Here is a 21974-nt window from a genome sequence, read left to right as displayed (position 1 = left end):
AGGCCACGCTGTGAGTCCCCCAGCTCTGTGTATCCCCCCAGCATCAGCTGTTTTCTCTGTTGTTTGGGGCGATGGGAGTTGGATTTACGCTCTGCTACGCTCTTGCTGTGTAAATGGGGAACAGGAACTGCCCCTCTCCGCTCCCTAGGCCAGGGTAATGGGACATCATCAGGCTCCATGGGCTCCAGTCTCCCCCAGCTGCCTGCACATTCTCGTCACATCAACTTTTATTCTACTAGAGACCTGGAAAACCTCTCCCTGCCTAATGACCCGAAATGGCTCAGGCCATCTCCCCCATCCATACCCAGCCCTGAGGACTTCTGTCCCATCAGTGGTGTGCACAGTTCCCCCTCTGAACAGCTCATGTACTCTCGTCCCCAGAATGGCCTCCTCAGTGGACGTGCTTGTCTCCATCTGTGTGGTCTTCGCCATGTCCTTTGTCCCGGCCAGCTTCACCCTTGAACTTTCTCTGGGACGTGGTGCGGGGACTGCCTGGAGGGGTGGGGGCCCCGCCACCACTTGCCACTGCCCCTTCTGGCCCTTTCTGGGCAGGGACTTGTCTAGGATGGCCCAAGTAAAGTCTTGGGGATTGTGGGAAACCTCATGTCCTGCTACCCAAAGCACAGGGAGGAGGTCAGGGTGGGGCACAGTGCCGAGGGTGCCAGTTCCCACCCCTGCACACTGAGGGGGGAAACTGCCATCTCCAATGCAGTGTAACTACTTGGTGCCAGTGTCCATCGTGGTGCTCATCTTTCTGGCCTTCCAGCAGAGGGTCTTCCAGCAGAGGGCATACGTGGCCTCTGCCAACCTGCCTGCCCTCCTGTTGTTGCTACTACTGTATGAGTGAGGCCCCTAGCCCTTCAGGGTTTGTTCTTACTGACCGCCACCCCTCCAACACTGTTGAGGGAGATGGGGCTCTGTAGCAGCTCCTAAGGAGAGGGTATGGAGCTCTGAAGTGACCCCAAGTGTGATCTAATTCAGTGGTGTGCCGAGGTGGCCTTAAAAGCTCATCTTGGCTTGATCCACGTTATAGAGGCCTAAAACACAGAATTAGGAAGGGAGATCTGTATTACTTTTAGGGCTGCTCAGCCCCTGTCTGGCAGTAACAGTGGCTCCTGTTACCCCTCAGGTGGTCAATCACACCGCTCACGTACCCACCCTCCTCCTTCTTCTCCATGCCCAGCATGGCCTACATGGTGCTCACCTGCATCAGCCTCTTTATCAGCATCAACGGCAGCATGGCCACCTTTGTGCTCGAGCTCTTCTCTGATCAGGTGGGACCCGACAAGGTTGGGCCTCGGGCTGAGGTTGGACTAGGCATCGGCCTTGGCCCCTTACCCACCTCCTTCTTCCTGCCCCTGAGTAGAAGTTACAGGAGGTGAGCTGGATCCTGAAACGGGTCTTCCTTATCTTTCCTCACTTCTGCCTGGGCTGGGCGCTCATTGACATGGTGAGGATCCAGGCCATGGCTGACGCTTTTGAGCGCTTGGGTGAGAACTTCCCTCCAGGTGAGGAAGTGCCAGATGAGAGTCAATTCTATGGGGTAGGGACAAACAGTAGCCCCCAGGAAGAGACCTGGAGGTCTTAGGTGGCCCCCAAGGGCTTGAGGGCCAAGTTAGACGTACAGCAAAGCAGCCATAAAATCTAATTCCATTTGGTCACATCGTAAAAGGTCTAAGGCTCTAAGTAAGGGAGGTGGTGATACCGCTGTTTTCTTTTTCTTTTCTTTTTTTCTTATATATGCGTTTTAATAGATTTATTTAATTAATTTATATATTGGCTGCGTTGGGTCTTCACTGCGCGAGGGCTTTCTCTAGTTGCGGCGAGTGGGGGCTACTCTTCGTTGCAGTGCGCGGGCTTCTCACTGCGGTGGCTTCTCTTGTTGCGGAGCACGGGCTGTAGGTGCATGGGCTCAGCCGTTGTGACTCACGAGCTCCAGAGCGCAGGCTCAGTAGTTGTGGCACGTGGGCCTCATTGCTCTGCGGCATGTGGGATCTTCCTGGACTAGGGCTCGAACCCGTGTCGTCTGCATTGGCAGGTGGATTCTTAAGCACTGCGGCACCAGGGAAGCCCCGATGCCGCTGTTTTCCATGCCAATTAGACCCCAGTTGAGTGGCCTATTCAGCTTGGTCCTTTCCCTTAAGAACCCAGGGTGACCTGAATGGGGAGAGGCCCAGAAACCAAACCCCTAAAATGACCCAATCCCTCCTTCATGTCCTCACAGGAGATGGGCAGTTCCAGTCACCCCTGCGCTGGGAGGTCGTCAGCAAGAACCTTTTGGCCATGTTGATACAGGGGCCCATCTTCCTCCTCTTTACACTCCTGCTGGAGCACCACAACTGCCTCCTGCCACAGTCAGTGGGGACCACGGAGGGTGGTAGGGGCTGGGATCTGGCTTTGGGCCCACTCATGTCTCTGTCCTCAGACCCAAGCTGAGGCTGCTGCCTGCCCTGGGAGAGGAGGATGAGGATGTGGCCCATGAGCGGGGACGGGTGGTACAAGGAGCCACCGAGAGGGACGTGTTGGTGCTGAGGGACCTGACCAAGGTGGGTGCAGAGTGCTGGGTTGGGTGGCTCCCACTGATCCACCCACCTTTCTCATGGACCTGTATCCCTCCCAGGTGTACCCTGGGCAGAGGACACTGGCTGTCGACCTCCTGTGTCTGGGGATCTCCCCTGGTGAGGTAAGTCCAGGCTGGAGGTCCTGGTGCAGGGGTGAGAGGCTGCCCTACTGTGCACCCAGTGCTCTGTACTGTTTGTGCCTACCTCCTTCTACTGAACACCTACTGTGAGCCTGTTTCCCTTTATTGAGCACCTACTGTGTACTTTTATTGAGTACCTACTGCCTGCCAATAATTGAAGTCCTATTTTGAGCCAACAAATCTCATTAAGCACCTACTGCATGCTTACATTTATTGACCCCTACTGTGTGCAATAAGGTATTAATAAGATCCTAGTGAGGACAGATTTATTATTGAGCATCTATTGGGCCCCCATACATATGCCTGCTACCTTAATCAAGCACCTACTCTGTGCTAGCACTTATTGAGTACCAGTTGTATATACTAAAGCATTACTGAGCCCCCCTTGTGTGTACCAAAAGTGTATTGAATGTCACCTTTGTGGTGATCAACTTTTATCAAATCAACAGCATTTATTGAGCCCCTACTATATATGTATCAAGCACTTGCTAACGACCAATATTTAGTAGGCACCTGCTTTGTACCAGTTCACATTCAAGCAATTGCTTTGTGCAAACTTTTCTGCTGTGGGCCGTTTACTGGCCACCTACTAGGGGCTGGCACATACCTGTGCACACGTGTGGTGTGTTAGTGTCGTAGTCACTCTTTAGCAAGTGCCTACTGTGTGCAGCCAACCTCTCCACTGTGGGCTGACTGCACACCCAGCATGAATTCTCAGCAGGTGCCGTTGCCATCAGGTACCCACTGCATGGCAGGAAACATTCTGAAATCTCCTGCCTCGATATTTATGGAGCACTGGCCGTGTGTGACCTTTATAGGATAACGTACTGCGTGCCAGGATTGATTAAACACACGCTGTGTGCCAACCAGAATTCCTGCTGTGTGACAGCTGTATGCCTACCCACACACCCCAGTATCTGCCCCAGGGGTCCCCTTGTCCACAGCCCTGCACGTGGAAACTGAGTTACCCACCCCTAGAAATCAGAGATGCTGGGACAAGTGTCCAGGCCTCTGTGAGTACCGTCTCTGGGTGTACCCACAGTGTTTTGGGCTGCTGGGCGTGAACGGAGCGGGGAAAATGTCCACGTTCCACATGGTGACTGGGGACACGGTGCCCAGCGGGGGCGAGGTGGTGCTGGCAGGCCACAGGTGAGGGGCTTTGGAGCCTTTGTTCCTCCCCACCCCCCGCCTTTGCATGCACGGATCGGGTGGGGCTCGAGTCCCTGACCCCCACACCTCTGCAGGGTTGACCTGGCCCTGAGACACCTTCTGTCCCTTACCAGGGTGGGTGGGTGGGCGGGCCCTGAGACCCCTGCTTGCCCCCAGCATGGCCGGGGCCCAGCTAGTTCCTGAAGTTCTCTGTTCCCCATCCCCAGCGTGGCCTGGGAACCGGCCGTAGCTCACTGTCGCATGGGCTACTGCCCTCAGTTGGATGCCATCTTCGAGCTGCCGACCGGCCGCGAGCACCTGGAGCTGTTTGCACGCCTGCGCGATGTCCCAGAGGCCCAGGTTGCCCAGGTGACACTCCCACAACCAACCCCTCCGGTCTCCGCCCCCAACCCCGCCCCTGGACCGTAGCCTACCCTGGTGCTCCTTGGCCACACCCTGAGTCCAGGTCCACCCAGGCTTGGTCCTCTGGCCCCGCCCCTGCCCTCCCCCAGCTCCTACATACTCACTTGGGTCTGCCTCCCTTTCCCACTGTCCTCCTTGCTTAGGGACCCGCCCCTTCCCTCCTTGACCCTTCTGGCTATGGCCCCGCCTACTCACGTCCTGCTTAGGGCTTCCTGGTGGCTTCCTGCCCTGGGCCAGGTCCCGCCTCTCCCTTACTCTGGCCCCGCCCTCAGGTAGCAGTCCTGCCCCTGTACTCGCTCTGGCCCCACCCTCTTTAGTTACCTTCCACCCCCTTCCTCGCCCTAGCCCCTCCCACTCACCCTGCTCCCCCATGCTCACTCTGCCACCCCCTCATTCTGGCCGTCCTCCTCACTCTGGTCCCCCATTCTCTGACCCCCGCTATCCTGGTCCCCCTGCTCACTCTGGTCCCCCTACTCTGACCCGGCCCCCCCCCCCCACATGCTCACTCCGCTCCTCCCACTTCGTCCCGCCACAGACAGCAAGCTCGGGCCTGGGGCGCCTGGGCCTCTCTCAATGTGCGGACAGGCCCGTGGGCACCTACAGCCGTGGCAACTAAGCGGAAACTGGCGACAGCCGTGGCTCTGGTGGGGGATCCAGCTGTGGTCTCTCTGGTATGTGAGGGGGAGGGCAGGGGGGCGTGTGCGCAGAGTAGGGGCGGGGCGGGGCCCCGCTTAAGCATCTCCCTGCTCCCAGGATGAGCCCCCGCTGGCACGGACCCTGGCGCACGGCGTTTTCTCTGGAACAGCCTTCTGGGCGTGGTGCACACGTCACACAGGTGGGCCCCGAACCGGACGCCTGGGTCTGCGGGTCCAGGTGTTCCATCCTGGGGAGAAAGGTGGACCAGGCCCGAGCTAGAGACTGTCAGAGCACAGGGTCGCAGGGGATGGCATGGTCCTCGCTTGGGGGAGGGTGCCAGGCCTGAGTGGGAGAACACACGGAGGTGGTACCCGGCCCAGGGAACAGAGCAGTCTGGGCCTGACAGGAAGTGTTCAGAGCACAGGGTGGTCCAGAGCTGGAGGATGAGGGTCCCCAGCAGGAGCAGCCCAGTGCCCGGCACCGCCCGTCCAGGCCTGGCCAGAGCTCACGGCTCCGGGCTCCCACAGCGTGGAGGAGAGTGAGGCGCTCTGCACGCACCTGGCCATCGTGGTGAACGGGCGGTTCCGCTGCCTGGTCAGCACGCAGCACCTCCAGGGCCGGTGAGTGGGGTGAGGCTTCAAGGCCTGGGTGCGGGCAGATCTGGGTGGGGGTGTAGGTGGGGCCGGAGGGGAGATCAAGCGGGGCCAGGTTGGCTCTCAGCGGGGGAGAGACAAGCATCATGGACTGTCCGGGATGAGAGGGGTGATGAGGTCTGAGGGCTGAGGGTGGGTCCGTGGGCGGAGACACAAGAAAGTCTGCAAGTGGGTGTGGCCCAGAGATGGGACTGGGGCGTGGCATTGCATGGGCGGGGCCTGGGAGAAGCAGGGTTAGAGAAGGGATGAGCATGTAGGAGGGGCGAGGGCGAGCAGGGGTTGGGGTCAGGTCTGTTGGGCAGGGGGCCAAGAGGAGCCAGGTATAGGGGTGGGGCTAGGAGAGAGCTGGAGGGTGGTGTGGGTGGGTCTTCGGGAAGAGCGGGCTGCGGGACTCCACCCCACCCCACCCCACCCTACCCTACCCCACCCTAGGTTCAGGGCTTGCCACACGCTGACCCTGCGGGTGTCCGAGTCTCAGTCCGAGTCGGTGGCAGCCTTCGTGGCAGCCACGTTCCCGGGGGGCCGAGCTACGGAAGGTGCACGGTGGCCGCCTGCGCTTCCAGCTGCCTCCGGGAGCGTGCTGCGCCTTGGTGCACCTCTTTGGAGAGCTGGCGGCACGTGGCACAGAGCACGGTGTGGAGGACTTCTCGGTGAGCCAGACCACGCTGGAGGAGGTGACCTCAGCGCCAGGACAGGGCTGGTGGTAAGGGTGGGGCTGGGGGCCAGACCCTTCAGCTGACCTCCCTTCCTGTTTCCTTGGGCTGCCCAGCACTAGGTGTTCTTGTAACTCTCCAAGGATCAGGGGAAGGAGGAGGATGAGAAGGACGCAGAAGTGGAGGCGGACCCTGTGCCAGGCCCACAGACCCCCAGACTCCCAGACTCCCAGACTCATCACCCAGTTCCTCGAGGACCACAGCATGGCCGGGACGGTGCTCTGAGCCTCCCTCTCCTCCGTGGAGCTGGTGGGAGGCCCTGGGAGTGACCAAGGCAGGGCAGAGGGGTTGGAGCCGCGACCCAGGCTCCCTGAGGGGTTGCTGCCCTGGAGGGAATACAGAGAAGTCATGGTGTGAAGCCCTCCACGCGTGTGTCCATGCGTCAGGCTGCATGCTTGTCCAAAAATGGCTCTCCATGTCTGGATATCGGGCCTGGCACCCGAGTGTGTGCAGGAGTTAGTCTGTGGACACAGATGCAATCTCTAGGGGGCAGGTGAGAGTCCAGCTGCAGCCGACTGGACTCCCAGCTCTGAAGCCCTCTGTGGTGGGCTGGGGCGTGTCTTTCTGCAGGTTTGCCCTTCATAAGAGCCTGGACAAAGGTCCCGGGGCCCCTAAGTGCCCACGTGGTTCTGGCGCCTGAGGGCGGTACCTGTGAGTGGCTGGTCATGAAATGGGCATGCGGTCAGGGCTCAAGAATGTCTGGGGCAGCTGGAGGAGCCCAGCAGGGGCGACCCAGACCTCAGGCCTCCTGACCAGGTTAGAAGCCCACCAGCCGGCCCTCACTGCCTGCTCCTGGTCTCCAGAGCAATGAGTGGTGGGCAGAGGTTCCTTAAGGGGCTTCTGGGAGGGGTCTGTGGATGGACTTGGGCCTGGAGAGTCGGGTTTGCCATGAGGGGCTGTGGCCTGCATGCCCCCTGCCCAGAGATCACACCTGAGGTCAGTGGGGGCCAGTGTTGGGACTCTGGAGGGGTGGGGGAGGAAGATCTGGGGAGGGGAGAAGGCTCAGACTGGGGGGCTCAAAGAGAAGAGGCGGTCATGGGGGGAGGGGGCAGGAAGCTGTACACACCGCCAGTGCTCCAGATCGGGGAGCCCCACCAGGGAAGGGAGGAGGCGGCGTGGTGACCTTAGAAGTGTTAGCAGCCCTGCTGCTGGCCAGCTGTCCCGTGGTCATGGTCGGTGCATGTCCCTGGAACGTAGAATGGGGAGTGAGGGGTGGGAGCTGGGCTGAGGGGAGGAGACTCACTATGCCCAGCGCTGCCTGGGCCCTGGGGTCTGCAGGGGAGTCGCCAGAGGACATAGGGCAGGCACACCCGTGAAAGGTAGGAGGACTGGAGGGCAGGTGTCTGTGTCCAGGGGTATCCGTTGCATCTGCGGAGCTGGGTGTCTTCTCAGCACGTGTCCAAGCCTATGTCCCCGCGTGTCATCGTGCTCCCGTGTCTGCACTCCTGGGTGCATCTGGGTGTGGCCGAGTGGGGGGGGTCAACGTCTCTGCAGTCCCCATGTGCCCGCCAGGGCCTTGCCCGGGGCGCCAGTGCCAGGCAGGGGCACCTCAACCAACGTGCGTGCGTGCGCAGAGCTCCTGAAAGCGGAAGCTGGGGGCGGAGCCTGGGACCCCACCTTCAAGCCCACTGAGCGGAGGGGCAGGCTGAGGCTGGGGAGGGGCAGGGGCAGGTCTGAGTCACCGCCTCCGGAGGCCTTTTCCTGTGGGGGGAAGCGCCCGCCAATGAGGGCTGGGCCTGTCACGTGGGCCTGACAGCTGGGCGGAGTGGTGGCCAGCGACAATGTGGTCCCGAGGCCACTGACACTAGGAGCTGCAGCGCTGAGACCCCCGGCCCGCCCCCCCCTCGGGCCCCTCGGGCCACTTGGCCTGGCCACAACATGTTCTCCAGGAAGAAGCGAGAGCTCATGAAAACCCCTTCTATCTCGAAAAAGAACCGGGCGGGAAGCCCCTGTCCGCAGCCTTCGGGGGTGAGTGAGCCTCTGCTGGGAGCTGGAGCGGGCGGGGATCTTGGAGCGACACCCGGGCAGCAGGGGGACAGGGGAACACCCTGCGCTCGGGTCTGGCGGGGCAGGGCCGGGCAGTGCCATGCTGGGCCGGCGGCACGGGGCTGGAGCCAGCTACGGCCCCAGGCTGGACTGCAGGGGCCGCGCAGGACAGGCTGGGATCCCCACGTTCAGTTCACAGAAGGAGCCCTTGGGATGGCCACTGCACACCCCACCCCGTCCAGGGCTGCCTGTGGGGTCCAGGGAGTGTGGGTGCTCTGGGTCCGGGACTCTAGGGTGAGGGCTTAGGGAACTTGGGGCCTCCAGGCACAGTTAGACGTGAGAGCTACAGCCCAGCCACTGGGGGAAGGTTTAGAGCGAGCAGCGTGTGCAGCGAGATCCATGGGGTGGGCCTCGTACAAAGCAGGCCTGTGGTGTCCGCGAGACTGAGGGGCCTAGTGGACCCTCAGAGTAAAAGAATCGAGGAGGTGTCTTCACCAGTGAGTAGGTGTGTCTGCCGTGGCCTCCCCTGAGGGGAGCTAAGGAGACCCTGGCCCTCCCTACCCCGCCCCCCTCCCAGGAAGTGGGGTGCCCCTCCCCCACACCCCGGCTGTGGTTTGGGCAGAGGCCGTTGTTTGTGAAAGCTCTGGGGAAGAGGATGTTGGGTAACAGGTGCGGGAGGGGCACAACACCAAATCTCAGCCCTCTGACCTGTGGCCTTTGACCCCCTGTGGGGTCAGGCTGAAGACCCTCCAGAGCCCCACTTCACTTCTGGGAAAACTGCAGCAGGGCCCAGTGGGGGCACCTGCTCTAGTGGCTCCCCCCACCCTCCCAGGAGCTGCCCAGGAGAGATGGGGCTGATGCAGTGTCCCTGGCGCCCAGCCTGGAACCACCAAGCGTGGCCTTGAATGCCAAGGCCACAGGCACACTCAAGAGGCCCACCAGCCTAAGCCGCCATGCCAGCGCTGCCGGCTTCCCACTGTCCGGAGCCAGCACCTGGACGCTGGGCCGTGGCCACCGCAGCCCACTGTCAACAGCCGGCCCAGCCGAGGGACCCTGCCCCGACACTGTGGAGGACATCTCCCACCTGCTGGCTGACGTGGCCCGCTTTGCCGAGGGCCTTGAGAAGCTGAAGGAGTGTGTTCTGCGTGAAGGTGAGAAGTGGCAGGGACACCGCGGCCTGGGTGGAAGGCAGTTGGTCACAGATATCCCACACCCGGTGGGGTTGAGGCAGGATGGAGGGAGGGATTTGGGGAGGCTCCAAAGAGGGTTGTAGGGAGGGCTTCATGGAAAAAGTCATTGCAGTTAGGGTTCTAAGGGATGTATAGGAGTTTGGCGGCAACCAGGAAGAGGGAATGTCATGTGCACAGGCTCAGAAACATGGAGTGGAGGTGCATTTGGGGGAACAGGTTTCGGGTGTATGAAATGTGTGAGGGTGGAGGCATTGAGAATGGCAAGCAGAGGGACCCTGGATGTTATCCTGAGGGTGGTGGGGAGCCATAGAAGGTGTTAGAGCAGAGGTGGAACAAGGTCAGATCTGCATGTTGGACTGGAATGGACTGGAGGCAGGATGAGGTCTGGACAGAGAGAGATTCAGGACGGACAAGGGGCAGGACCGGCACGTAAGCTGCAGGAGTGAGCGGCCTGTGGGATGGCAGTTCCGTTTTCTCCACGCGTCTGCTGACAGCCCAGCTTCCTGCCGAGTTATTTTCATCTGCTTCCTGTTTGTCTTTGGCCGCCAAGGAGGGCACTATGATCTCTCCTGCCAGAAACCGCAGTGCCAGGGCCATGCTAAACACTCTGGCCTGCTCCCCACAGGTGCCCATTTTACAGATGAGGAAACTGAGGCCCAGAGAGGGGCCCTGACTCCTGGCTCAACCAGCCAAGGAGGGGCCAGAGCCCGGATTCGACCTCAGACTGGAGAGACCTCAGCTTTGTAGGAGCTAATGGGCTCTGCTGGGTCGGGGGGTGTCAGCCCCCAGGATTATCCGGTCCTGGGGTGGGGCTGGAGTTGTTTCCTGGGGAAACTCTCTCTAATCTCGGTTCCTTTCCGATCCTGGTGCTTCCTTGGAGGCCAGGCCTGGGCAGGCTTGAGCCAGTGGGCGTCCTGCAGGAGGATGGGCCAGGGCAGGGGTACCCTTCTTTGAGTGTTGGGGCAGCCCTGGGCCAGGGGAAGGGTCTGGAGCAGAGAGCATGGGGGTCTGCATCCAGTTGCTGCCCCTGCCAGGCTGTGAGACTGGATCAGCTGTCCCTTCTCTAAGCCTCTGGCATGTCATCTGTGAAACGGGGCAATGATACGCCCTGGGGAGTTGCTGACTGTAACCAGATGTCCTCAGCTCACAGTAATTGTCGTGGGGACAGTGAGAGGGCTTGGGGACCCCGTGCTGTCTACCTAGGAAGCAGTGGGCGGCGGGATCCAGGTGGGCGGGGTCTCCCCACACCTCCCCACGCCCTGTACCTGGGCCTGTTTCCCTGCCTGCCCTTGGCCGGTCCCATCCCGAATCAAATTGCATCTCCCTGGGTCCCAGGCTCCTGCTACCTGAGACTGGGGAGCTAGCAGGACGCCGGGGCGGAGCTTTCCTCGGAGGGGGGCGGGTCTTCGGACCGGCCAGAGCCGGTTTGCTTGCAGAGGACCTGGCACCAAAGACCCCGGACCAGCCAGTTGCCTAGCCCGGCCTGCGCATTCACGGTCCCCGCGCCCTGACGGCTGCGCCATGTGTATCTGCGGGACAGTGCACCCGGCGCTGCAGCAGGCGCCGGTGCGCTGCCAGGCGGGGCCCCGAGGTGAGGGGACCGTGCGGGGTGCGGGGTGCAGGGCCTGGCCAGGAGCACGTAGCACTCGGGGCATTTGCTGCCCGGCGCGTGCCTTGGCCAATGCTGAGCTGGGCATGTCCAGGCTTCTCCAGAGTCCCACCTGCCCAGGTGAGTGTGCTGCGGGGACCCAGGGGGCCGGGGCCCAGGCAACATGAGGGGCCTGGTGTGGGGGAGGAATGTCCCGGGAAGGGGCGTGGCCCGGCCTTTCCTCAGCCGGCCTTTGATGGATTCCGGAAGCTCCTTCCCACCTCCCTGACTTGGCCTCCGATTCAGAATCCTGCCTGGTGCTGAGGCACTGGTCTGCACTCGGAGGAATTTGGGGCCAGCGACTCCGTGGGGGTCTCCCTGTCGGTGCCATTCATTGGGGGTCCTCAGTGCTGAAAAGGGATCAGACACCTATTTTCAGATTCCATTTTTAAAATTTAAAATTTATTATTTATTTATTTTTTGAGCATCAGGTTCCAGGCACAGAGTCAGAGGCACACAGCTGAGGGAGATATACTCCCAGCTGGTGGCCAGGTCCCTCCTGGGTCTCAGGGTCGGCTCATTCCTTCCCCAGCCATACATTCCTTCGGCTTTGTTTGCACTAGATGCCCACACACAGCGCTTTTTTCCAATTAAGAACATCTGAGGAGGGCATTTAAAGCCATGTTTGAAGATGCAGATCTGATCTTGACTCTCCTTTGCCCTAACACCTTCTGTGGCTCCCCATTTCCCTTATGGTAAAGCCAGGCAGGGTCCTTCTGCCTGGCATTCTCATGCCTTCAAAGCTAGTGGAGATGGAAAAGCTGCGTGATCCTTGAGAAATGACTTCTCCCCTGTATGCCTCAGTTTCCTCATCTGCAAAATGGGGGTGATGACAGCACCTGCCTCATGGGGTGGCTGGTCGGGAGAGAGTGAGGTAACGGGGTGTTTAAGCCCCAGTGCCCAGGCAGGCAGGGCTGGGAGAGAGCTGGACAGAGCCCTGAGAGTTTGGGGCAGGGAAGGGGCCAGGTGGGTTGCCTGGAGGAAGAGGCACTAGGACTGCAACTTGAAGGTCACTGGGAGTTTGTTTTCTGGAGGGACGAGGAAAGGGTGTTCTGAGCAGGACTGCCTAGACTGACATCTGACCTTTGATGACCTGGCCAGCAGTCGAGGGACAGCTCCCCACACACAAACACACACCTCCCAACGAGGTCACACACTGAGCCTCAGGCAGTTATCTTCTCCCACCTTGGCCTCAATTTCCCCACCCGGGGACAGGAGTTCTGAGGAGGGTTAGGGTTAGGTGGTTAGGTGGGCAGGCTTTCCTTCCCTCCCTGCTCATACCCCCTCTGCCCGGCAGACCTCCTAGAGGCCCGCCGGCCGCTTGCCCATGAGTGCCTGGGTGAGGCCCTCCGTGTGATGCACCAGGTCATCTCCAAGTACCCACTGCTGAACACCGTGGAGTCGCTCACAGCTGCCGGCACCCTCATTGCCAAGGTCAAAGGTCAGCCAGGACAGGGCAGCAAGGGCTTTCTGTCTGGGCGGGCTTCCTGAAGGAGGGGATGTTTGAAGTGGGTTTTGAAGGATGCACAGGAGTTTGATGGGCACAACAACTCCAATGCTCCCCCTTCAGTTAGTTGCACGGGTGGTCACCTCCCAGACTGGGCCAACCCCTCTCGTCCTTGTCTGTCCCCAGCCTTCCATTATGAGTGCAACAATGATTCGGACAAGCAGGAGTTTGAGAAGGCCTTGGAGACCATCGCAGTCTCCTTCAGCAGCACGTGAGTGTGGGGGTGGGGAAGGGTGGCAGAGGGTGGGGACCCATGTGCCTCTTGACGCTTGCCCCCTGCCCTGCAGTGTGTCCGAGTTCCTCATGGGTGAAGTGGACAGCAGCATCCTCCTCTCAGTGCCCCCTGGGGACCCGGGCCAGGTGAGCAGGGATGGCCTGGGTGCTGCACAGGGTCAGGCTGGCAGGGCGGATGAGTACCCCCTGCCCGCTCTGTGGACCGTGGTCTCCCGCTCTGTCCAGGGGGGGCAGTGACTGTCTCCTGCAGGGTGGGCATCAAACAGTACCCAGCCCGGACTGGACTCACCTGTCTCCCTCTGGTACAGTCAATGGAGAACCTGTATGGACAGGGGAGTGAGGGTGCCCCCCTCAGCAGTGAGGACTGTGATGAGGGTGAGTCTCTGAGCCTAGGGGTGCAGGGCTGAGGACGGAAGGAATGGTGGGCTGGGGAGGAGCCCGGGTTGAGAGGTGTCTGTCCCGCAGGCTGCCTCTCCCCGGAGGCGGTGGACACGCTGCTGCAGCGCTGTGAGGGGGGTGTGCACGCCGCGCTGCAGTACGCCAAGAACATGGCCAAGTACATGAAGGACCTCATCGGCTACCTGGAGAAGCGGAACGCGCTGGGTGCGAGCTGGGGCCCGCGGGGCGGGGTCTGGCTGGAAGGCCCCTCCCCTCACCCCTGCGCTCACATCCCTCCCCTCACCTCACCCCTGCGCTCACATCCCTCCCCGCCTGCAGAGATGGACTTTGCCAAAGGCCTGCAGAAGATCGTCCAGAACTGCAGACAGAGCGTCATGCAGGAGGTGGGGAACTCGAGGGAACGGGGCGGGGCCCCTCAGGCCTGGGTGTGTTTCGCCCCTCAAAGATGGGCCAGAGGAAAGGGGTTTCCCATCTCTGCAAGGGCAGCTGAGGGCGCTGGGGAGGCCGCAGGGCTTCCACGAGGGCGCCTGTCCCACCCCCGTGACTGCCGGCCCCGCCCCCACAGCCGCACATGCCCCTCCTGTCCATCTACTCGCTGGCCCTGGAGCAGGACCTGGAGTTCGGCCACGGCCTGGTACAGGCGGTGGGCACTCTGCAGACCCAGACCTTCGTGCAGGTAGGCTTCGCCCTGGAGGGTGGGTGGGGTGAAGGGTGCCCGGGTCTCCATCACACCCGTCTCCCCACCCCCAGCCCCTGAACCTGCGGCGGCTCGAGCACGAGAAGCGCAGGAAGGAGATCAAGGAGTCTTGGCACCGCGCCCAGAGGAAGCTGGTACCGCGGGGCGGCGGGGCTGGGAGGGGGCAGGGCGGGCCGGCTCGCGCATGCGCAGTCCCCTGGTGCGCAGTCCCCTGGTGGTGCACTCCCGGGTGGTCCTTTCCCGAGTTTTGCGGACACCTGGCAGAGTGCCCTGTGCCCGCGTGGGGCTCGCTGTGGCGTCACAGGTTGGAGCGGGTCCTGCCTCCCAACTGCTCCAGCCCCATTACCTGCAGCTGCAGCAGGAGAGGCCCTGGCCCGGGGCCCCCATCACTGTCACGGGTCAGGGTCAGATGTCCGGAGGGACCGGGTCACCCGTGGCCGCCAGGAGCAGGCCTGGGTTAGAGGGAAACTGAGGCTCTCTCAGGTCTGGTGAATGCTCCAGGTTCCTCTGTGTTGCTCTTTTCCCACCTCTCTTTTGGGCTGTCCCAAAGGCACTAGCAATCTTCTGCACTGCTCTTTAGGCCTGCTAACAGGGTCTGCGGTGCAAAGAGCCCCCACGGCCCCTGTTCCAGCTAGCGGTGTCCTGTGGCACATCTGGCAAATGAGCCTCTCCCCCCTTTTCTACACCTGATGACGGCTTGCCGAGTACCCTGTTCTGCTTCTGGCCTTTTACACTCACCTCCATATCCAGGGACTGGCCCCATCTCACTCCATGTGAAACTCCTCCCTTTTTCTCAGCTACAAGTGCTCAGCTGCAGAGCCACAGGGCTTAGTTCACTAAATCCCTATTGATGAACAGTTTAGTTGTCGTTGAGCTGTTGCTGTTTCAGACACCACTGCTGTGACGAGCTTGTGCCCCTGTTCTCAGACATGTGACCTAGCATTTATCTCAGATCAGTGCCCGAAAGGTAATGGCTGGGTCACAGATGTCATGAGCATGGAAGCTGACCTCCTGAGCCACAGCCATGCTTTTCCTCTTCTGTGAGCTCTAAGTTCATATCCTTTGCTCACCTTGGATTGGACAGTAGCCTGTTTCTTATTGACTTGCCAGAGCTCTTTACATATTAGAGAACCCAGCCCTTGATGACATGTGTTACAAACTCCCCCACCCCCAGTTTATTGTTTTGACTTTTGATTTAACCTGTTGCCTGTTTTCCCAGTTGAAACCCATGATTGTTAGTAGCAGTCTTTTATGGTTTCTGGGTTCTGTGTCACGTATGGAAAGGCCTTCCCTAAGAAATTCTCTCATGGTTTCTCCTAGTACTCATGTGAGCTCTTTTCTTTATGTTTAAGCTTCTGATCGTGTAGACTGTGAGGTGTGGCCCCCAGAAGGCCCACTGGGTTTTGACTAAGTGCTCTTCCTGCCAACCCTGAGGGTGCCTGACTTCCTGTCTGAGCAGCCTCACTGTTCTCATCTCTGAGACAGGAAATGAAAGAGATAGAAGCACAAGTCGCTCCGGCAGGTGTGGGTGTAGGTGTCAAGAGGATGATGTAGTTGGTGTCTCCTTCAGAGCTTAGCTGTGCCTCAGCTTCCCTGGCTGTGAAATGGGCATGCCAGATACTGGCTCCTCCCTGGGTCGCCCTGTAGGTGTCACCTCCTGTCCTTCCACCACTGGTTCTTGGGCGGGGGCCTCTGTTTGCTTGACTGGCCATGGGATTCTGGCCCAAGGGATGGGGGGTGGCAGAGGTCCCTAACGCGGCCTCTGGCTGATGGTGCTGGTCTGGTCCTTCCCATGTCCACAGCAAGAAGCAGAGTCCAATCTGCGCAAGGCCAAGCAGGGCTACGTTCAGCGCTGCGAAGACCACGACAAGGCCCGCTTCCTAGTGGCCAAGGCGGAGGAAGAGCAGGTGGGCGCTGGCCCGGGTGCAGGGGGCGTGGCCTCCAAGACCCTGGACAAGAGGCGGCGCCTGGAGGAGGAGGCCAAAAACAAGGTGAGGGCGGGTCAGGGGGCAGGAGGTGCGGGACAAGACCCATGGTGTCAGGGCCTGACCTGTGCAGGATTGCCCACTGCCGGGCCTTTGTCTGGGCTATGCCTCCTGCCAGGAATGCCTTCCTGTCCTTTTGTGCCTGGCTGATTTCCGTGTGGGGCCTGAAGATGCCCTGAGGGCTGAACCCCAGGCTGAGGCCTCTCTGGGCACCCCGCCCCGCCCCCACCCCCACCCCAGGCGGAGGAAGCCATGGCCACGTACCGCACGTGCGTGGCGGATGCTAAGACGCAGAAGCAGGAGCTTGAGGACACCAAGGTGACAGCGCTCCGGCAGATCCAGGAGGTCATCCGGCAGAGCGACCAGACCATCAAGTCGGTGAGCGCCCGTGCCCCCGCCCCCACCCCCGCCCCCCAGCACTTAGGGCCCCTCCCACCCGGCGCTGCCCTCCAGCACTTAGGCCCCTCCCACCCGCCGCTGCCCTCCAGCACTTAGGCCCCTCCCACCCGCCCGCCCGCCCCGCAGGCCACCATCTCCTATTACCAGATGATGCACATGCAGACGGCCCCGCTGCCTGTGCACTTCCACATGCTGTGCGAGAGCAGCAAGCTGTACGACCCAGGCCAGCAGTACGCCTCCCACGTGCGCCAGCTGCAGCGCGGCGAGGAGCCAGACGTGCACTACGACTTTGAGCCCCACGTCTCGGCCAACGCCTGGTACCCTGCCGTCTGCGCATGCCCGGGGGAGCCGGACTTCCCTCCTGAGGGGGGGGAGGGGGCAGTGAGCCTCAGTGACCCCCATCGTGGCCCCTTATTTTGGCTGTTGGTCCCACCAGGTCCCCGGTCTTGCGCGCCCGAAAGGGCAGCTTCAACGTCAGCGATGCTGCGGTGGTGGAGGCCGCGGCCTGCCCCCCAGAGGAAGGTGGGCCCGGCGACGGGGAGCTTGCCAAGGAGCGCAGGGGTGAGTGTCCAGCAGGGGCGGGCGCGGGCCCCCTGCAGCCCCCCTGCAGCCCTTCACTGGGGACAACTTGGCAGGTGGGCGCGGACATCAGGTGCACAAGTCGTGGCCGATCGCCATCTCAGACTCTGACGCCAGTCTGGACCCCAGCCCTGGCTCAGGTGAAGGGGCCTGGCCGGCAGGTGGGGGTTGGGGGGCTCACAGAGCTGCCGCCCCCGCCCCCAGGTTTCAGCGGGCTCATTGTGCAGCCGGGGGCCTTTGGGGGAGTCTCTGACAACCCGTTTCCTGCTCAGGGGACTTTAAGAAGTTCGAGCGCATGTCTTCCAGTGGCACCATGTCGTCCAGCGAGGAGCTGGCCGACCAGGAGAGCAGTACAGGCGCGTCAGCCTTTGACCAGGGTGAGGGAACCCCTGGGCGGGGCAGCGGGGAGAGGGGGGTTTGGACTCTCTGTGCGCCTGGCCCTGACCTGCCTCGGTAACACTGACCACCTGCCCCCCACCCCCACCAGATGACCTCAATGGCATGGCCCCGGAGCTGCCTGTGGCCATGCCCAGCGGGCCCTTCCGCCATGTGGGGCTGTCCAAGGCGGCCCGTACCCACCGGCTCCGGAAGCTCCGCTCGCCGGCCAAGTGCCGGGAGTGCAACAGCTACGTGTACTTCCAGGGCGCCGAGTGTGAGGAGGTGAGTGGTGGTCCTGGGGGAGCCAGGCACCTGCATGTGCGCCCTCAGGACGGTGCCATGCAGATCGCTGGAGGGAAGTGAAGCCAGGAGCACTTGCAGTCTCCTGGGGGAGAGCATCCCAGGCGGAGGGCTCAGCCAGTGCTGAGGGAACCAGAGGGCCGTGGGAGCAGCCCAGGCTGCACTGGTGGCAGGGGCACGTCTCCCAACCAGAAGAGGTGAAAGCTGCCCTGTAGGGGGGTGATGAGAGCGGCGGGGGTCGAGGTGGAAGGGGGAGCCGCGACCTGTGCGGAGCTGGGGCACCAGGAAGGTCTGCTCACTCCTCGCCTGCCCCCAGTGCTGCCTGGCCTGCCACAAGAAGTGCCTGGAGACCCTGGCCATCCAGTGTGGCCACAAGAAGCTGCAGGGCCGCCTGCAGCTCTTTGGCCAGGACTTCAGCCAGGCCGCCCGCAGCACCCCGGACGGCGTGCCCTTCATCGTCAAGAAGTGTGTCTTCGAGATCGAGCAGCGTGCGCTGCGCACCAAGGTGACCGCCGCGGGCACAGCTGCGGGGGCTCCAGCCGAGGGGCCATGCAGGGAGGGGGGAGGGGCGTGGGCCCAGGCTGACTGCGGGCTCCCACAGGGCATCTACCGGGTCAATGGGGTGAAAACGCGTGTGGAGAAGCTGTGCCAGGCCTTCGAGAACGGCAAAGAGCTGGTGGAGCTGTCGCAGGCCTCGCCCCACGACATCAGCAACGTCCTCAAGCTCTACCTGCGCCAGGTGAGACAGATGGGGACAGAGCAGAGCAGATCCTGGGCTGGACCTGAGCTTGGTGGGGGGCGTGGCCAGTTCTAAGCAGGGTTGTGGTTGCTAGGCCAGGGGCGTGGTCAGCACAGGGTGGGCGGGACCGGTGGCTGTCAGGGGCGGGGACAGTGCAGGATGGATGGCGTGGGGCCAGGCCCACTGACCCCCACACCTAACCATCACCCTGCAGCTGCCTGAGCCGCTCATCTCCTTCCGCCTCTACCATGAGCTTGTGGGGCTGGCCAAGGACAGTCTGAAGGCAGAGGCCGAAGCCAAGGCGGCAACCCGAGGCCGGCCGGATGTCACCGAGAGAGAGGCTGTGGCCGTGGCCATGGCAGGCCGGCTGCGGGAGCTCCTGCGGGACCTGCCGCCAGAGAACTGGGCCACGCTGCAGTACCTGATGCGGCACCTGCGCAGGTGAGGGCTGGCCAGGCCGGGGTCAAGGGCGGCGGGGTCCCGGGAGCCGCTCACACCTGCTCCTGCATCCTCTGACCCCCAGGATCGTGGAGGTGGAGCAGGACAACAAGATGACACCGGGGAACCTGGGCATTGTGTTTGGGCCCACGCTGCTGCGGCCCCGGCCCACTGAGGCCACCGTGTCCCTCTCCTCCCTGGTGGACTACCCACACCAGGCCTGCATCTTGGAGACGCTCATCACCCACTACAGCCTGGTCTTTGAGGAGGAGCCCGAGGTGGCATCTGGGTGCCAGGTGAGGGTTGTCCACCCTGGGCGGGGGGTGTAGGGCTCTGTGAACATCATGGGGGCCGGGAATCTCACTCACCCACAGCAGGATTAGACAGAAAGAAGGGCTGGGAGATGTCTGGCTCGGACGGGGCCAGAGCCCCGTCAGGGGCACCCAAGGCATCTTTTAAGTAAAGAACTGGATGAAGTGTGGGTTCAGATCTGTGGACGGAGCCCCAGGCAGTGCAGAGGCCCTTCGGCCTTCCCCCACGTCCCCTGGAGCTCCCATCAGAACGCACTAGACCCGCCGTCCTGCCCCTTCTCCCATTTCCCATCTCTGTGCCGCCTACAGCACATCCTCTGGGTCCAGCCTGCTGCTCTCCTCAGCTGACAGGCCTTGTTTCTGTTCGCTTCCAGGCAGCATCAGCTCCCACGCTCAGTCCCCAGTGTGCGTCTTTAACCCCTCATCTGGCATCTCTGGCTGTGGAGGTGACACGCCTGGGTGTGGCCTCAGGACAGTGGCTCCCTCGCTGGAGTCCATGCAGGGCCTGCCCCAGCCTTTCAGGCCAGGGCCTCTGCCCGCTTTGGACGAGCTCAGCCTGCTCGTGACTTGGGATCCGGGGGCCTCACGTGCTCAGCTGCAGCGGGTGTTAAGTTTTTAGGGTTTAACAAGACAGAAAAATGGAATGTGGCCAGAACTGTGGCGCTCCCTGACCTCCATTCCGCCTCTGCAGGATGTGACGTCCAACCAGGGGGCCGAGGTGGTGGTGCAGGAGCCGTATCCAGAGGCCAGTGGGGGCGTGGCCTCACCCCTGCCGGAGGAGGCTGAGGACGGGGGCCTTGGTGAGTAGTGGGCCCAGGCAGCGGATGACACAGTGGGTCCACCTCAAGGGCTGCATCCCGGTTTGTCTCCCGTGGAGACCATGAGTGTCACCTGCTGTTTCACTGTCTTTAACGTGTTACAAACTCTTGCAAAGAGACACCCTTTCGAGGTGTTTTTTCCAACGCCGAGAAATGGGCACCCCGAAGTGGAAACGAACCCAGTGTCTGAGACCCTGCACCTCCGCCTGACCCGGGAGGCTTCTAAAGGGGGAGCCGGGCCTGCTGGGGGGAGGCGGACGCCCAGTCCTCCGCCCAGTGCCCCCCACCCTGCTCACAGGCTGTCCATCTGTCCCTCTCTCTCTGTCCCTGTCTCTCTCCCTTGGACTTTCCAGAACCCCACATTGCCTCCAATGACTCCGACTCAGAACTGGAGGAGGCCTCGGACCTGCCATCCCCGGCGGGTGGGGCGGCCCTGCACCGCCTTGGCTTCCTGGAGAAGCTGGGCGGCGTGGAGGGCGGCCGGGACAGCCGCAGTGGCAGTGAGGAGCAGCTGGGCACTGCTACCGGGGAGGAGGAGGATGGGCCCGGGCCCGGGGTCTGGGAGGACCTCGGGGAGGAGCCGGCCCAGCGGCTCGCCGGGCACAATACCAACCAGTGCAACAACGTGGCTGTGGCCCGTCTGCCAGCCGTGAGGCTCCGTGGCGGGCGGCTGGCAGGGGGCGTGGGCTGGGAGAGGCGGCCAGAGTTCGTGTAGCTGGGGCAGCGGGCAGGTCTGCTCCAGGCTCCTGTCCCTGTGGACACGTCACCGAGAGGCCTCTCCTTCCGCCCACAGCGGCGAGGGCATCACTGGCCAACTTCTCCAGAAGCTTCTGCCCGCGCTGCTCCGCACGCCCACCAGGCCCCACTCCTCTGAGCTGGGGGATTCTGCTCTTGGAGTCGCCCCGGCTGTGAAGGAGGGACCCTGCCCACCCTGGCGCCGGGCCGTGGAGGCCACACGGCAGCTGGGAGGAGGGCTGGACGCCTTAGTGGATGGTGGGCGGGCAGCCTTGGGATGCCCTGGCTTTTACGGAAAACTGGGTTTGGATACCTGGGGCTGAGGATGCAGTGAAGTTCCACGATGGAGTTCTTTGACAGGCACATTCCTTTTGCATAAAATAAAGTCTTTAACCTCATCCTGTCTTCTCTGGCAGCAGTGGCCTAGCGACCCAGACACACAGGGCACTAAGCGCCATCCCCAGCTCCTCGCTGGGCTTGAGGGGCAGGGCAGGGAGCTGTGAAGAAGAAATTCCACCACAAGGCAGCCCCGTCGGGCGCGGGAGCCCAGGTGGCCATGGGGCCCAATTCCCATTGACTCCTGACTTGGGCCGCCAGCCCCCGGTGGCTCCCGAGCACTGAGGTGTGGCTGCCGTGCTGAGGAGCCGCAGCTGAAATCTACTTGCACCAAAGGCCTCTGGACGACAGCGGCCACCACGTGGAAAGGCACAGCGAGGAAGAGGCGAACACCCCTCACCCAGCTCAGAGGCCCCAGTCGGGTTTATCCCAGAGGGCTGGGGCCGGCTCAGCAGAGACACAACTATTCGTTTGAGGAAGTAGATGGAATTCACACCCAGTCATGGTAAAAGCTGCTGGGCCTCCATTCCTGATACAGAACAGCTCACCCCAAACTTCAGTCCCCCACCCAGGCTTAGATAAGACCCACTGTGGCAGTCAGGGCGCTTTGCCCCTGCACACGCTTCCCAAGAGTGAGCGGGGAAAAGCAGCCAGCAAACTACCAATGTGCTTTGCAAACAGATAATGGGCCGGGGGGTGGGGGTGGGGGGCACACCCTCTCGGTTACATGTGGCCCGTGGCCACTTCTGCCCTGTGGAGTTGAGCAACCGTAGCAGGGCCACCTGGCCAGCAAAGCCAACATATTGACCGCCTGGCCCTTTACAGCAAAACTTGGCTGACCCCGATCTACGTTTTTAAAATGCTCAGAGGAATGAGCAAATCTGTTAACATTTCAGAGTGCTCAGCAGGACAGTAACGGCAAGAAAGCGCCCCACCGTCAGGTGCCAAAGCATCTCTGAGGAGCCTGGCGGACCGCGCCACACAGCTTCACAGCTTGCGCCACCTTCAGACCAGGCTGGC

General features: G+C 61.9%; 1 protein-coding gene across 3 annotated transcripts; it reads left to right on the top strand.

Moving 5' to 3' along the window:
* Positions 1 to 7082: 7082 nt before the first annotated feature.
* On the top strand, positions 7083 to 20598 carry ARHGAP45 (Rho GTPase activating protein 45). 3 transcript variants are annotated; one of them, XM_065873431.1, is made up of 23 exons: positions 7083 to 7211; positions 9094 to 9412; positions 12397 to 12540; positions 12733 to 12817; positions 12894 to 12966; positions 13149 to 13215; positions 13306 to 13443; positions 13558 to 13622; positions 13805 to 13915; positions 13990 to 14070; positions 15739 to 15927; positions 16162 to 16299; positions 16447 to 16637; positions 16757 to 16881; positions 16956 to 17039; positions 17172 to 17276; positions 17387 to 17559; positions 17894 to 18082; positions 18179 to 18316; positions 18531 to 18757; positions 18840 to 19050; positions 19757 to 19865; positions 20237 to 20598. In XM_065873431.1, the coding sequence occupies exons 1-23, from the start codon at positions 7083 to 7085 to the stop codon at positions 20596 to 20598; spliced, it is 3453 nt and encodes a 1150-aa protein (XP_065729503.1). The 3 variants fall into 3 exon arrangements, with proteins under 3 accessions (XP_065729503.1, XP_065729504.1, XP_065729505.1); XM_065873432.1 differs by lacking the exon at positions 7083 to 7211 and adding an exon at positions 8154 to 8243; XM_065873433.1 differs by lacking the exons at positions 7083 to 7211; positions 9094 to 9412 and adding an exon at positions 10973 to 11042.
* Positions 20599 to 21974: the final 1376 nt, after the last annotated feature.

This window comes from Phocoena phocoena, chromosome 3 (assembly GCF_963924675.1).
Source record: "Phocoena phocoena chromosome 3, mPhoPho1.1, whole genome shotgun sequence".
Taxonomy (NCBI): domain Eukaryota; kingdom Metazoa; phylum Chordata; class Mammalia; order Artiodactyla; family Phocoenidae; genus Phocoena; species Phocoena phocoena.
This window is presented reverse-complemented; position numbering and strand designations above follow the sequence as displayed.

Excerpts from the sequence above, each read along its gene's own strand:
- ARHGAP45 (XM_065873431.1), top strand. The coding sequence starts at position 7,083 with ATGAGTGGTGGGCAGAGGTTCCTTAAGGGGCTTCTGGGAGGGGTCTGT. Across the intron at positions 12,541-12,732 it reads CCTCATTGCCAAGGTCAAAG|CCTTCCATTATGAGTGCAAC; the intron begins GTCAGCCAGGAC and ends GTCTGTCCCCAG. Across the intron at positions 15,928-16,161 it reads AGGAGGAGGCCAAAAACAAG|GCGGAGGAAGCCATGGCCAC; the intron begins GTGAGGGCGGGT and ends CCCCCACCCCAG.